The sequence below is a fragment of the Megalops cyprinoides genome, chromosome 7 (genome assembly GCF_013368585.1).
Source record: "Megalops cyprinoides isolate fMegCyp1 chromosome 7, fMegCyp1.pri, whole genome shotgun sequence".
Classification (NCBI taxonomy): domain Eukaryota; kingdom Metazoa; phylum Chordata; class Actinopteri; order Elopiformes; family Megalopidae; genus Megalops; species Megalops cyprinoides.
The window spans coordinates 12,067,503-12,083,883 of NC_050589.1; the positions used below are offsets into that span (position 1 = coordinate 12,067,503).

The window sequence follows — 16,381 nt, forward strand, 5'->3', positions numbered from 1 at the left end:
TTTCATTAAGGTATATAGATTATCTTTTTTATAATTGAATCTCGGATGAATTTGCCCTAGGCTTGCGTTCCTTTAAAGCTGCAATCTGTGTCTTATTAATGATTCATGAATCGGGCAAGGAATGTTTTGCAATTGAGAAAATGAGATAATCATTCACTTTAAAGGCTTTGACTTTAATTAACAACATTCTCATAACTCATAATGTTGCCTAATATACGGGGGCCTTTTTGTATGTATTGCGCTCCCATTCTTTGGGTCGCACCAATCAGCAGGGCCTGGAGGTTAAGGAAATGACTCGCAGTATGCGCAGATCCAGCGCCATTGTTACAGTTTATATTTAGCGTTGCTCAGCAGCGAGCTTTGATGTAAGCAGGTCACAAAAACTGTGTGAGGTCCCTTTCGAAAATTTTAATTATGTAGCATTTCTAAAAAGCGCAACAGTTCAGCCACAAATACGAGGGCAGTCTTGCGCCTCATACTTGAAATGAATGTTTTATAAGTTTTCCGGCTCTGCAGTGCTGCAGCACAGTGACAAGGAGAGAGGAGACCGAAATGACTTTCCTGGAATGTCAGTACTAGAAGGAACCGCTCATACAGGCAGCTGTGGACAGAAATGACATTGCTGGCATTTCTGACTAATTGCATTATGGGTGGCAAGAAAATGACGTGGAATACAGGATGATTTTTCATCATTTGTGCTTGGGTCAGTATCTGCGAGCACAGTACAGCTTTAATTTTGCAAAAGCTGTGCTTCTGTATCAGTGTTTTCCTAAACAGCTTTCCCCCTGGACTTGTATTTGCCATGCAAATAAGGACAGCGATTTGATGATGAACAAAAACTCTTTGAGATTGATGCTGTTCCCTTGTTCGAATGATTTGGAAAACAGATTACCCAAAAGTGAGAAATGAAACAACAAGCCACTCATGCAGAGAGCATCTCCACCGGGAATGTTAATGCTACAGGAGCCCATGTCTCTGCAGCTGAGAGGATGCATTGCTGATCTGCATTGTGAGCTGGAGATCATATCAGCGGCTAAATTTATATCTGTGCAGCCAACATCAGTGTGAATTATAAAGGATAGGGAGGTGAACGGTGCCCTTATCTGGACTCAAAATCAAGAGCTTGGTCAGAGATACTGCTGGCCAACTGAATTAACCGAATGTGGCACAGACCTCTTACTTATGCTTACTTACCTACGTCATTGCCTTTTCATGGTTTTACCTTGTCACAGGTGACCAAACCCAGCACTGGTGATTATTATGGTCTGTTCATATGAGCAGTAACACCAAGAAAGTGCCTCCAGGATGAGTTTGTGATCGTGCTGGCACTCTGTCCAGTAATGGGTGGCAAACAACAGAGGTGTTCTGTGGAGTGTGATGTGGAAACAAGCAGGAAATGTTGTTGAATGAGTTTGCATACATTGCTCTTTGTTAGCGTTTCAACTGGCAATATGATTCCAGTACCTCCCAATTTGTATTATTTGCGTTAAAGGGTTAAACTCATCCCTGGGTTTTCAGGTGACACATCGGAAACTTGGTTGCCATGAGAGGTACTCTAATGAACACACAGAGGAGGAATCCCTGAGCAGGCCGTGCCAGCTGCTGCTGTTTGTTAATGCCGCTTCTCTCTGTCTCTTTGTTGCACTGTATAATTAGATTGCTTTATTTACAGCAGCAAAGCTGTCGCTATGTCTACCTTGGCTTTACACAGCATCACATTGTCATAGATACCCTGCCTCAATTGCCGGTGTTTTTGAAGGTGATCGTCATGCTTCACACAAAGGACAATCTGTAGCAGCATATATGTCCCCTATACTGAATCAAGCACGTCACATATTGGAGTTATTATTATAGCTCACCTGCAATTAATGGTAAATCCAAAGGTAGATTTATGGACATGTGTTGTTTCAGGATACAGATGTATAGATCTTTTTCCACTAATTTGTCAACAAAAAAAGGAAATTCAGACGGGTGTGTTTCACCTAGTTTAGCCTCCACTGTAAAATTCTACATTACTACATGTTCCCGATTGCATAAAATGATGCTGTCATATATGATGTAATAAGAAAATACTGGCATCTCTGCATTATTGCATATATGAATAGGAATAGGGCTGACCAGTTTATTGGCGAGGCAGAGTCCTGTAAGGACACAGGTATGAGTGACAGCTGGCTGATCACTGGAGGAAGCTGTGAGGATCAGAGATGCAGAATTGCTTGGAATTTATGAATGAATATCGTCCATGATAAACTGATGCCGAACAAACTGAAAAAACACCACCACACCTTACAGAGGTCTGGGACTGGGTGGTGGAGGGGTGAAAATGAAAGTAAAATGAAAGTCTTTGTTCCACTCCTTCTTGAGGTAGCCTTTGAATTCTCATACATAAAACATGGCCGGAGGGGTTTTGTTAAGAGGAGCACGATGCTGTTTGCAGATTACGGATATCTGGAAACGGAAATTCATAATTATTAACGGAAAGCCAGAAAACAGAGAGTTCAAGTGATATTGACACAGCTCATTGCGTAATTATTCTGTCTGAATTTTAATGGATCAGGGATGTGCCAAAAACCTGAATGTTGGCTGTCACTATGCACAAAAACAGAGATATCTCTCCTTATCTCTTCAGAAAGCCATTGCTGAAGCTTCTGTTCTAAGACAGATGTTCCGCTGCTCCTGGGACATTGGTTTAGTTAATGAGGTTAATGTGTCTGTGATGCAAATGCAGGCAAATTTCCCCTCTGATGAAAGAGTGCATTTGCTTTCACTGATCTCGAACCGGTGTTACTTTTTGTTTTCTGTCATTAGGGGACAATCTATTGCTTGAGGTCATGGTTTTGTTATTTTTTGTTATTCTGTTGGAGTTACCTTTGACCCTTGATCAGCTACCTCTGATCGTCATTTGAGCTGAGCAATGGTTGGTGTCTTTGGAAACTAAAGTCATTAGCCCTCAGCCTTTGACCTTTATTTGAACATCTGATTTGGGGTTATCCTGTTTAAATTCAGCATAAGCCACCAGCCTGCTGGGAAAAACAGCACACTAAACCCTCAGGATTCAGTAGACTTGGTCTTAAGTAGGTAAGTGGGTGGGACTAAGCATATATCTCGGTGGGCACAAAAGATACATGCCTCTGCATTGAAATCTTTGAAATTCTTTGTATTCTGTACATCTGTCTAAACTTATTTCTCACAACCTGTAGTTTTACGGGGTTTGGAAATGTTGGTCTAGGGGAGGCATGGCAGCAGAGTTCTGTGCTCACAGCCAAAGCCGCCTTTCAGATGGGGAGATTGAGAGCGGTGGAGCTTGAGGGCCACAGTAATTGCCGTCTATCAGGGAAGCAGGATACATGGGCAGCTGGCGGTTCGGCCAAGCATCCACACCATCCAGACACCCATCCATGCATGAGGCTTAAATCGGTCTCCGATAGGCTGGAGGTGGCGGGGAGGGGGGGCAAGTCTTTCCATTTACGTTGGAGGGCATCTTTCTTGATCTTAGAGCTGGTGCTTCACAGGTGATGAATGGCACACAAGCAGGGGAGTCTGTTCCGCTTCCTCTCAGGACTCGTCTTTGCCGTGGCAACTCCTTAGCAGCCAGGCAGGATTGGAAGAGAGCTGGCTGGGTGGATGTTACGGTAATATCCACAGGCACAACAGCGGCGCACTTGGTCACCTTGGTAACACGAATTTAGGCTGGCTCTACGTGGTTTTGCCCAACGACAGCTGGCAGACCCGTCCACCCTGCGAACACCTCAGCTCCCTTATTCCACTGCTACAGTCTGAACCCCTCCTCCACTCTCCAACTGCCTCTCTGTTCTTCTCCCTGCCAGGACCCAGATCCACTTCACTGTGGCCATTGACTTCACCGCCTCTAACGGTAAGTGCTCTTGGCCACACTTCGGCGCTCCCGTTACACTTGAAGCAGTGAGGGCTCTTGAACTCTCAAATTCAAGGGGGCTTCAGGAGGGGGCTCCACAGCCCTCACGCTGCACTCCTCTAATATCCCCTCCTTCTTTCTCAGTGGCCACTTCCCGCTGAAGTACAGCAGCCATGGGATTTTACAGAGGGTTTGGTTTACTGAGCAGATTTCCTTATGGAGGTAGCGCAGTACACTCATTAGTATCCATGTATGCAGCTGGACGTTTTCTCAGGTGATGCTGTATGAGATGGGCACGGGCATCACCAGGGGAAGGGAGTGAGTGACCTTTGGCTTATAAGCCTGGCTCTTTCACCACTTCATCCGAACACTATTTATGGCCACCAGCATAAGCCAGGGACAGGACACAAAGTGTCTAAAGCAAACTCCTGCACATAGAGGTCCCAGTGGTTTGAAAGGTAACACTTAGGAATAATTACCTGAGGTATATTGGATAATTATGCCCGGAGCTGCACTGGGCCTCCCACAGCCACCACGTGTCGGGGGCCCGAAGGAGTACAGATAAGGTTTGTTTAATCATCAGTGCACATACTGCAAACCTACAGGGACCTGCCTGACATTACAGCTCAGACAGTGGCAGATCTGAGGCATAGTGCTCTATACTCTCAGCCTGCCTCATAGCGGCACACATTCACATGTGTCCCTTCAGCTCAGAACCTGACGTTTGACCCCCCCCCCCAGGTAACCCCTCCCAGTCCACGTCTCTGCACTACATGAACCCGTACCAGATGAATGCCTACGCCATGGCGCTCAAGGCTGTGGGTGAGATCATTCAGGACTACGACAGCGACAAGATGTTCCCTGCACTGGGATTCGGCGCAAAGCTGCCCCCGGACGGCCGAGTGTCTCACGAGTTTCCCCTGGTAACCACCCCGCCCCCCCCAGCAATGACATCTATACCCCTCACTCTAATCCAACACCAAATCCAGAGACACGTTTCACTTGCTCTTGATGCATTCAGAGGCCACAGAGGTGTTTATTGGAGGGGTGCATTTAGCTAATAAGTCTCTATCCAACTGCGGTGTCTGTTCAAGGGTGATATTTAATTGAAAGGAGCGACTGTTTGAAGTATCACTGTATTCTATGTTTATTAACTAGAAAAAAGCAATGTGTTCACTCCATCTACATAGAATGATGTGTGTGAAGTGTTTGTGCATGCATCAGATTATAAATATGGTTAAATGCTCCTGAAACACAGTCCCTTTTAATTTTCAACATGTAAACTGGAGTGTCTCAGTCTGAGAGGCTCTTAATATTTCCACTAAACTCGGCTTGGGAACACACCAGTGCCTGCAAACCCTTAATTAGTGTTCCCTCCGCCCGTGTGGAGAGCTCGGGCCACCGTTACAGCTGAATTCATCAGCAGGTAGACTACAGGTGGAAATCTGCAGCTGAGGCCAGAGTGATGAAGGTCGCCTGAATAATTAAAAATCAAACAAGCAGATCGCCCCCTGATTACACAGAGCGCTGTTTTATTGACCTGGATATGGATCTATGAATATAGAGCAGTGGATCGATCAAACGCAGATGACAACAGCAACAAGTCAGAGAGAAGCGTTTCTAACCTTGCGCTCCACCTCAGGCAGTGTCGCTGTTGAGCGGTCCACTTCTGCACGAACGCACAGCCATATTCAGCTCGATATATATAACGCACTTTGCAATCAGCAGTTGCCCTCCTTGTTTTTCTATATCTTACGCCATTAAATTGTGGTGCTCACTATCTCTACGGCGCCTCAGGCTTTCAAACACATTTTTTTTTCCCAGCCATTCAGTCAGTGTTTTCATTTCCCACTTAGGAAAAAACTGTTTCAGCCTTCAGTGATCAAATCAATATTCCAATCTCTCTCTGACCTTCATTATAAGCGCTATAAATGTTAGTCAAGCTTCATTTCAGGTATGCATTATAACTGTCACAATATTTATAGTTGTTAATAATGCTGTTTATGAAGTTTTCACAATATTACAATAACTAGCCACAACAGCTATTACAATGACTATATGTGTGTGTATATAAAAAAGAAATAAACAACACAGAACAATTGCAATAAACCAATGGGTCATTACCGGGTGTTTTGATTGCGTTTTCCAGAATGGCAATGTTGAAAACCCATACTGCAATGGGATGGAGGGGATTTTGGAGGCCTACCACCAGAGTCTTAAGACGGTCCAGCTCTATGGACCAACCAACTTCGCCCCAGTTGTCAATCATGTGGCCAGGTACGGTCATGCACCACGACTCATCTGCAGACTTCATCTGCAGCAAACGCTGGTCTGTCATTCTTCCATGTAGCAGTTACAGAGTCCCATAGCTGCGGTTTACCTCCAATGAAATGACTGATCCTGTGCTGTCTCATCATTAATGATGTCTCAGCCATTGTCTCACTGTCCTTGTGTCATTGTGTTTTCATTGTATTGTACCGGTTTCATTTACTGTACCAGTCTATTTAATTCCTGCCTCAACAAGCAACACGAGGCTCTATATCGACAGAGTAATGGACACGGAGGCCGGCTGTGACATGCATTAATGTCTGTGTGTGAGTGTGGAGGGGGAGGGGGTGTTAACTGATTTCCCATTGTGCACTCAGAGCAAGCCCAGACTCGGCCGGCCGTTCGAAATTCTTTCACTTTTTTTGCGATGGAGAGCAAAGTGAGCTTTTTGTCATTATGCAAACCATAGCAAATCCTTTTCCATCTGATCCTGAATACTTTCTCCCCGGTAATTAGAAATTCCACCTAAATAGACCTGAATTAGACTTGCTAAATGTGGACGTGGCTTGTTTCCCAAGCCACAGAGCAGCAGGGCACTCATGGGGAGTCCCCGTGTCACTCAAGACAGAAGAGTGGACGAGGTGTGGGGGATGAGGAGATGAGGCGTAGGGGACAAAGGGGAGGGGACGTGGCTCAGGGGACGGGGCAGGGGCAATGAGGCAAAATATTAGCATTGCCTCAAATGCACATCTTTTCTTGTGTGAAAGGGATGAGTATTTCAAAAGAAAATGAACTTCCTACATTTTTGCACAAATGTGTGTCCATTCCCACAGTGAGAGAGATATACATGAGTGTCCATTCCTGCCATGAGAGAGGTGTATCTGAATGTTCATATCCACAGTGAGAGAAGTGTATGTGAGGGTCGATTCCCACAGTGAGAGGGGTGTACGTGAGTGTCCATTTCCACAATGAGAAAGGTGTATCTGAATGTCCATTCCCACAGTGAGAGAGGTGTACGTGAGGGTCCATTCCCACAGTGAGAGAGGTGTATGTGAATGTGCATTTCCACAGTGAGAAAGGTGTATGTGAATGTGCATTTCCACAGTGAGAGAGGTGTATGTGAATGTGCATTCCCACAGTGAGAGAGGTATATGTGAATGTGCATTTCCACAGTGAGAAAGGTGTATGTGAATGTGCATTTCCACAGTGAGAAAGGTGTATGTGAATGTGCATTTCCACGGTGAGAAAGGTGTATGTGAATATGCATTCCCACAGTTACAGAGGTACAGTACATGCAAATGTGCCAGTAAAAGAGGTGATCATATTTCCTGCTGCTCCTCAGTACCTGAATCTTGCGTCTCTTGCAGGTATGCTGCAGCAGTGCAGGACGGCTCGCAGTACTTCGTCCTCCTCATCATCACCGATGGTGTCATATCAGACATGGCCCAGACCAAGGAGGCCATCGTAAACGTGAGTGAGGGCAAGGGGTGGCGGGGACAGTGACGGCCCCCGCGGCAGCGTCGTGCTCATATCCTGCTGAGTCGTTTAACTCACTAATAAACACCTGTCTCTCACGCACGTCTCATACTCTCCTGCAGAACTTAGATCAGACCTCAAGTTACCTCTGCCTGCAAACTTTTTCATTTCCTCAGTGATTCATGCTTCCCCAGCTCAGGTCATCTGACACAAGCTGTTATGGATTCTATTTTTTAGGCCAAATTTAGGTTTGATATTTCACCAAGGAGTATAATGGAATAAGTTTTTTTTTCTCCTTAGTTGAAAAACGTGTGCTTTTTAATTTAATTTATTCAGCAGGTAAGCATCATTTCTTCATCATGTGAAACATAATGACACCTAAGTCATTGCTGTTAGGCTTCAGATATGCATAGCTACTGTGTGGGACTCGGTTTGACTCTACCTGTGAGACGTTTCCTGTTTTATTGGGCAATGGCTCCTGGGTCCTCCGCCAGTTCATGATCAATTCATTCCCCGTCTTGTACCTGTTCTATAAGTTTGTCATGTATAAGTTTTGCTGATACTCCCAAATGCTTATACATACGATTGCTGGAGATGCCACAGTGTTCACTTCTGTCATTAAGCAGTAACCCAATTCCAGAGTGGTCTTCTTACCTGTACATGAAGATGCGTGCGTTGGAACACCTGTTCGTGCGCTGCAGTGCACATGCATATTGGTGATCTTGTCAGCAGTCTTTCATGTTCCAGGTTAGGCATTTGTCAATGTCTGCAGGCCCTTTTATATGGGTTTGTGTCTGACTATGAGATCACCTGTGGCACGGTCACAACTGGTGGGAGCAGGCCATCTTCTCCAGCAAAGGGGCCATGACTACCCAGCAGACTGGATTTAAAGGGAATTTGCGACTGTTAGTCAAACCGTTAGAACAGCCACACCTTCCTTTTAAGATCTTGTCTGCTGCTCTATCTTGCCCTGGCCAGGCTCCGCCCACTGGATTGGATCCTCCTCTGAATCCTCCTACCTGCTCTTTTTTTCTGCTTGCTGCTGTGTAAAAATGTAAATAATTTTATTGTTCAGATGTTGATTTGCTCAGACTGTGTGCATGTATTCATTTGCCTCGGTAACAGCAATTTTCCGCTCAGAACTATTTTTGCTAGCATGAAATGGTTGTGCATAGAAACAGAAATATTTAAGGTCAGTGGTGCATGTGTTTAATTTCACATGGATTTTCTCTCTTGTTGTTTTGTATATAAACAGGCTTATATACAGAAGTATCAAACTTTCCCTCTTTTTAAACATAAGTAATTATAAATTATAATAATATGCAAATAATTGCTGCCTAAAATCACATGGATCTTCAATGGCCAGAGGTCTTTTTAGGTGCAGTGGTGTCACTGATTCCAAATAATCAATAATGGATTTTGCATTGCTGCATTATAATGACATGGAAGTTACTTTGACAACGTGAATGTGATATAACAAGGAGGTTTGTAGAAAGAGAGAACACATTAAACACAACCCTTTCACCTATGTTCATCTCCCCAGAACTTTACAGATGTATGTATAAAATTCCCCCTCACTGTGGGGGAGAGTGGGTGGAGAGTGGGTGGAGAATGGGTGGAGTTTTCTTAGTGTGGGCATTCTTCTAGCAGCTCCACACAGATGTGTGTTTTTGGTACTTTCACATCATTCAGAGAGTGATTGGATACTACAAATATAGGAGGGCCAATAAGCAACCCACCCTGGGAGGAGATTGACAGATATGTGGAAGTCTGACTAAGGTATCGGGGGATTAGAGAAAGTACTCCTTAAATTTAATGGGAGCTGCGCTGCGCTCAGTTTTCACACGAAAGAATCAAACCAACATAGTGATCAAAGATGGGCTGTCACACACTGGAGGCAATGGGTGGCTGTAGAAACTAAAGGACTTGATGGGGGGTTAATGTCATGTTCTGTCCTTCTATAAACCTCTTTGGTTCTGATGTATATTAGTTTGATCCGTTCGATTTTTCACATTAACTTAAAACAGGTTCTGCCATTGATGCTAAGTAATTAATAGTGCGTAACAGGCAGGGAGTAATTACATCTGATGGTGACTGGTAATGTGAAGACGCATACAACCAGGAGCATTGCTGATGACTCAACTCTGGCAGCCGGATTCCTGTTACTGGTCTTTTTTATTCCAACAGTGCACACACACAGATGTGACTTTGAATTAATGAGCGAAAGGGTTTGGTTCAATGAATTTCAATCAATGCGTGGGTAAATGGATTTAGAGCCCTGAGTGATTATTAAACACTGTTCATGTGTCTGTTTGTAGAGGAGCATTGCATTACACAGATGGGCAGAGGGGTGTGTGTGTGTGTGTGTGTGTGTGTGTGTGTGTTTTATATGCGCATTTGTTTGAGAGTACCAGAGTGAGTCTGTTGTTTTGAAATGGTGTGTGTGTGTGCGCGTGTGTGTCTATGTGTGTGATTGTGTTTGTGTGTATATATGAACGTTTGTGTTTGTGTGTGCACATGTTTATGGTCAGCGTCTGAGCAGGCCGCTTTCCGTGTCCAGCATTTCCTCTGCAGATCCTTTCGAGGAACACTGACCTACTTTTACCCTCCCAGAGCGATGCGGCCACCTGCATCGCTCAGTGCGTGCAGCAGTAAGCAAGCTCCCCAGCGGCTGTTAGACGACCCCCTCTCACCCCATCGGCCTTACAAGCCTTTTTGTGCTATAGTACTTTTGATGAGATCATTGTTTTTCATTGCAGCAGGGATACATTGTTCCCATCCAACTCCATTCAAGCCTACAGAATGCGCCGTTTGTGTTCTTTTTAGTAAATGATGCCTTTCAATGCGAGTTCCAAGCACAAAGGGCCTAGAATTTTTCAAAGTTCTGTTGAAGATATACGTTTGAATGTCACGTAGTTTGTGGGCAGGAGCACGCACTGGTGATTGCTGATCATAAATTCATAAATTGTAATATAATGCCGCCCCTAGCACACCTTTGCCTGTTTGTGTTCGGCATCATTCAGAGAATCACATGCACTGCAAACCGGCAGCAATCTCCAGCTAGTCATGCTCTCTCTATACAATTGGAAATGGACCGGTTACAGAACACATTGACCTGTTAGGGGCTTTCATGTTCCCACTATACAGGAAACAAGTCAGGCATAGAGTGACACCCTTCTGAGTGGGGGGTGGGGGCTGTGGGCTCAATAAATGGTCAATTTTCGAGTGGAATGGAGGTGATCACATTCATTCACTCTCTGAAACGTACTGGGCTTGCACATTGATCTCTGTCAGCACAGGAGAGCGGTATCTTTATTTGCTATCAGAGGACAGAGCAGGGCAGAGAGCTCATTAGCCGCAGGGTTGGAGTGCTAGCTGTTAGCGAAGTGGTGGATTGGTGCATAATGGTTTGCTGTGAACCCAGTGAAACTCGCCGTCCCTCCACTTTATGGGGACCCTGTGCTTAGCAAAGCCCACGCTGCCGCTAGCCCGCCTTTCCGCGAGTAAATGCTACAGCGCAATTATAGACACGGCTCGTCAATCCAACGCCTCCCCGCAAAAGGATTATCCGACACGGCCCATTTGCAGGACGACTGATGTGAATGTCAGCCGTCTTAATTACGGGGCTTAGCTCCCCACTCTGCATTTTGTGTGTTCCTTTGTGTCCCCGACAACAGCGGGGATATAAAACCAGCCTGTCTATTAAAGCATCAGAGTGTTGGCGCATTTGAAGCCCTGTTTCTCGTAATGAAAGCCTGCGCGCTGTCAGACCGGCTTATCAGTAGGAGACTAAGCGATGGAAAGGACCAAAGGGCGGCGTTTCATCCCGCCTCTGTCTGCTTCAATTTGAATTGGAAGACGCTCACCCCCGCAGCCACAACAGCACCCGTATGTGCACCTCTGCAGAAGCCACTGTTATCTTCTGTCCGTGTGGCTCTGCAACGCCACTGCTGTTCTCCTCCTCCGTGAACACAAACAGCGCACAGCGTAAAATCTCCCTGGCTTGCTCCTGTCCAGGTGTTTCTCTCTCTCCTGCCTGAGGTCGTTGAGTTGTTGAGTAGTAAATATTTAAAGAAGACCCAGGTAGCTGCAGGTTATGTGTGAGTCAGTGTGCCCTGCGCATGTTTTCTAGAAGGTCTAGGTTGAAGGCGATGTAAATGCTTGGTATTGTCCCCGGGCTGTTATCATCATGGCAGCTGGAGAGGCACCGTGTTGCCTCCTGACTATGGGAATCTCTGCTGCCCGGCATGCCAGGAGACAGAGACACAAACAGCACAGAGGCCTGAATAATTATATAATTATATATTATTACATGGGAATAATTCCGCACTGTAAGGCGTGACAGAGTGACATTGACAGCACGACAGTGACAGGATCTGCTGTTAGCGTGGCTGTAAGGCGCTGTAATTTTGGCTTGTCGACCCAGTTCGGTTGAGGCGGTTAAAATGCGTGACACTCACCCCCCTGTTTAACGATGTCCGCTCACATATCTGTCACGCTCTCAGGGGGCAAACCGGAGTGAAAAGATAAAAAGGAGAAGTGTTTCAGTAAACCACGAGCGTACACTAATATCCATAGCTGGATAATGGAGGGATGCACACTTAGAAGAAAACATATTGACGGTCCTAAGCCCATATCTAAACATATGAACATGTCATTAAAAACACATCAGTGTGCCATCAGCGCTGAAACTCCAACATGCAAGAAGCTTATGGCTGTTTGAATTGATGAACTGGAAGGAGCGTGCGGGAGTGGCTGGCAGGGTGCCAACGTTTGACGGGCACCTTAGCGATTGTGATCCGGACCACTCGCCACCCCCACTCCCTATCGGATCCCCTCATGCTCTGTGGCAAGGGGGCGGGGCCAGCGTGGTTCTGTCCTTTCTCTGACCGTCACGCACATGTGCGGCTGCTGAAGAGGTTTCAGATGAGCGCCACCACAGACCTAACGTAAACACACCCTCACTGGGCTCAAAAACCACACCTGACTCCCCTGCTTGACACTCAGGGGCCTCCTGGGGATCTATGCAAGGTAGATGTACTTGAAGAGCACCTCAGGCCACTTTCAAACTGATATTTCAAATCCTCTACACTGTTTCCCTGTTAATGTAGAAAGCATGGGCCATGTACCAGGGAGGGACACTCTGGAAATCCTTTCCTCAATCTCCCAAATTGCCTCTTCGTTCACTCCTCACTGTTTGATGAGGTATCTAGATCTGTTATTTAAGAAGGTCTCAGGGCTGACCCCCACCATATGTGATGGAAAGGAGCAGCCAGTGATATAATGAGGGACAGCCAGAGTTGGGGTAATTTCGTTGGAACCCCCTCACCGCTCAAATACAGTGGAATGTGAAAGGATGTCCGTTCTCAGCTGATAGGCTTTTAGACAACCCTGAGCGGGACTCACCACCAACCCTGAGCTGACTGTGCCTTTTGAATCATTCACAGACACCACAGGCAAAACAGCCACTCTCTGTGAAGGGATGACTAATTAATCTCTGAGCCTTGTGCTTATCTCCCTGCATGTAATTAGAGCCATGAATTGTTTATAGCCCATCGGCACACCACAGTACAAAAGTGGCCATTTGTAATCCATTATGCACAGCATTAAGATGTATTTATGGTAAACTGGAGGGCTATTTCTATACTGTAACTTCATTTTGCGTGTGTCTGTGCGTGTGTGTGTGTGTGTGTGTGTGTGTGCGCGCATTTGTGTGTGTGCGTGTGTGTACACTGATGGCTTGATTCTGTTAAATCATGTGTAGCTCCACCAAAGATGGTGCCATTATTGAACTATGGGTTTGTCATGAACACATGAACACATTATTTCAATTTCACAGAGTTCATATACCTGGCATTTAGAACACCTTAAACCCAATGCATCCATTTCACAAGGTTACTACAGGCCTATCTGCTTTTTTCCTGCCACTTATGACCCAAAGCTGGTTTTGTACTCATATATTGCCTGTAACTATTCAACACTGTAAATAGATACTGTAGAAATGTATGCTGTGGAAATGGCTCTGGATAAGAGTGTCTGCAAAACTAAAGTCATGTGATGTAATGATGTTCTTCTGTTCCTGCCAGGCTGCTAAGCTGCCCATGTCAATCATCATTGTTGGAGTGGGACAGGCTGAGTTTGATGGTAAGATAGGCTCCTCCCCCATCTCCCTCCCACTATACGCTTGCTCATTGACCTGGCTCATTGGTCCAGGCGGTGCAGTGACCTGGTGTTTTTGTATTTGAGCTGCACACAGAAGCACATTGTGAGTGCTCTGTGTGAAACACATGCTCGAGGAAGTGCCCTCCGTTCAGTCAGTTTGACTCATGCTCTATGTACCCCATTGTAACTTGCTTTGCTCAAGAGGTTTTCTGAGATCATTCCATATGAAAGCTTCCTTTCAACTTCCTTTTCCCTCAAGCTTAACCGTGCATTAAAGCCTGTTTTATTTCAGAAGGGCACTGAACTAAGAAACAAATAGGTGAAAACTCAAGGGTCAGGTTTCTCTCTTTCTGCTTACCAGTGGCATAGAGCTGAGGGCAGCAAACAGCAAGCAGTGTGTCACTGTCTGCTTTCAAAAAAGTTTACTTCCAAAAGTTGCTTTCCCCTCGCCCATTATCACAACAAATGTGTCACATATATAAACATACATTATTAGCTCTTCACAACAGATGCATAGGTTAAACAACATGTAATATACAACATATAGCTCTTTTCACCCAATCAGTGGCTGCTTGGTCTGATGCTGTAGAGCAGCATTCTTTTTTTAGGCTCCATTCAGACTGACAGACTGCATGTAATTACACCCTGCTTTGATGCAGTGGGACTGAGGGAATGGAAAGGTCGCAGCGGGGGGAATTTGCTGAAAGTGACTGGGGGTAATTGGCGGGCACACGGTAATCATCGATGGCAAAGTGGCTGGTTAATAACCGGATGCCATCCCGTCCGCGTCGCACCTTGGTCACACTGTGTGACGCGAATGTGGAGCAGCAGCTCCGGGCTGCTGTGCAGAAGTCTGATATTGCTTGCCAAGGCCGCTGTTCTTTCTTCCTCTTCCTCTAATTTTTTTTTTTTTTACTGAAGTGATTCTTTGTCATGTGTCAGAGATGAGGCACAGAAATGTGGAATATGAGAGTAGCTGCATTCCACAGATATAGAATACACAGCCATTTTTCTCAAATGCTGTGTAAAGTCCTATTGCCCTCGTTAACCAGTAAAGTAAAACCGAAGTGCTTAAGAAGCCTTGCCTGAATACAATAGTTCAAAAAGGCATGGTAGAATGAGATACCATTTATTACACATAAACATTTAAAAGCTGCATAGAGGTTTTGGTATGCTTTTGGAAAATGATGCTTTGAAAAGCAAAAACAGAGTAAGGATAAGGTCTAGCGCTTGACCTGCTGCAGTAAAAACCCATTTGTGTAAACAGGATATCTTTGAAATATCTATGCTTTATAAAGGTGACTGATTTTCACACAGCTAATATGACGTTTTTATATCATATATTTTTTCAGCCATGGTGGAGTTGGATGGTGATGATGTCAGGATCTCCTCGAGGGGGAAGCTGGCGGAACGGGACATTGTCCAGGTGTGTCCCTTTTCTCCTTCCTCATGCCCCCATCACCGGCTATTCCTTTGGTTCCACCTGATGTGGGTTAGTGGGACATGGTTGCTCTTGTAGAGTCACGGCTGGGACAAAATGCGACCGCTGAGATGGGAGCTGTAAATCCATAGAGTGCCTCTGATGGATGACTGCATATGTCCATTTTCACATCAGCGTGGTTGTAAAACTAAATCACTGCAGACGTACCATGAGTGCTCCTCAACAGGTCAGCGGAGCCATGATGGATGCATGTAATATTTATAGTCAACTCTGGGTGTTTGCCAGTGGACGTTGAGATGGATCACATTTAGTGTGATGCAACTTCTTGCCATTTAGTCCCGATTGTTCCTGTATTATGATATTGTGATTGACCAAATGATTGAATTTTCGATCCGCCTGCACTTTGAAAGTTTCTTTTTAATGATGTAGTCTTCAAGATGACAAGAAGAGAGTGAAAACAATGAGTGTTTCTAACAAAATAAAATTTATACCATGCTAACATAACATAACATAACATAACATGTTATGCCGTAACATGATTGAGGTAATTCTTATACATGATAAAATAAAAAAAAGTTATAAAATATTAGTTTTCAAAAATCTTATAAAAGTGTCTTCAAAATACAAAGCCTTAACATGTATTAAGTGTAATGGTCCATCACAGTCTCAAAACCACAGGTGCTTCACATTATGGACATGCAGCCTCTGGATAGATGAGACTGTGTGGTCATACCTGGGGACCTATGTCCGTTCATGTCAAGCAGTGTTGCTATGGTGTTTACACCATCCTGTTTCCATGTGAGTGACACCAAGCCACCAGCAGCCAGCAGGACTCAGGTTGTTAAAGGAATGGGGGTAAAGGAGCAATCCTGTCCCTCTGTTTACTGACACCCCTCCTCCTTGGTTCCACCCACCAGGGTAGGAGCAAACCTTTCACTGCACAACAGTGCCCTGAGGTGGAAAGCGAGAGTGGCGGGTGTGGCACTCATTCTTCTCGCATGGGGAGCATGGCTTTGATTTCTCTCACATGGTTGTTGAAGACGGCTGCCCCTCAGAGAGCTCCCTCCCTGCTGATTTTGTACAAAGCGACAGGCAGTCTAATGCAATCAGATCACTCTGATATGTGGTCCAGGACAGGGAAATGAGTCACAGTGACATGA

The 16,381-nt window shown here is 45.2% G+C and overlaps 1 protein-coding gene across 1 annotated transcript in view; it reads left to right on the forward strand.

Moving 5' to 3' along the window:
- cpne5a (copine Va) overlaps window positions 1–16,381 on the forward strand; it is a 109,505-nt gene that overhangs the window by 89,739 nt on the left and 3,385 nt on the right. The window contains exons 14-19 of the mRNA XM_036532794.1: window positions 3,828–3,874; window positions 4,616–4,797; window positions 6,024–6,151; window positions 7,510–7,612; window positions 13,705–13,762; window positions 15,133–15,206. Of these exons, the coding sequence (XP_036388687.1) occupies window positions 3,828–3,874; window positions 4,616–4,797; window positions 6,024–6,151; window positions 7,510–7,612; window positions 13,705–13,762; window positions 15,133–15,206 (592 nt within the window). The remainder of the gene's footprint in view (window positions 1–3,827; window positions 3,875–4,615; window positions 4,798–6,023; window positions 6,152–7,509; window positions 7,613–13,704; window positions 13,763–15,132; window positions 15,207–16,381) is intronic.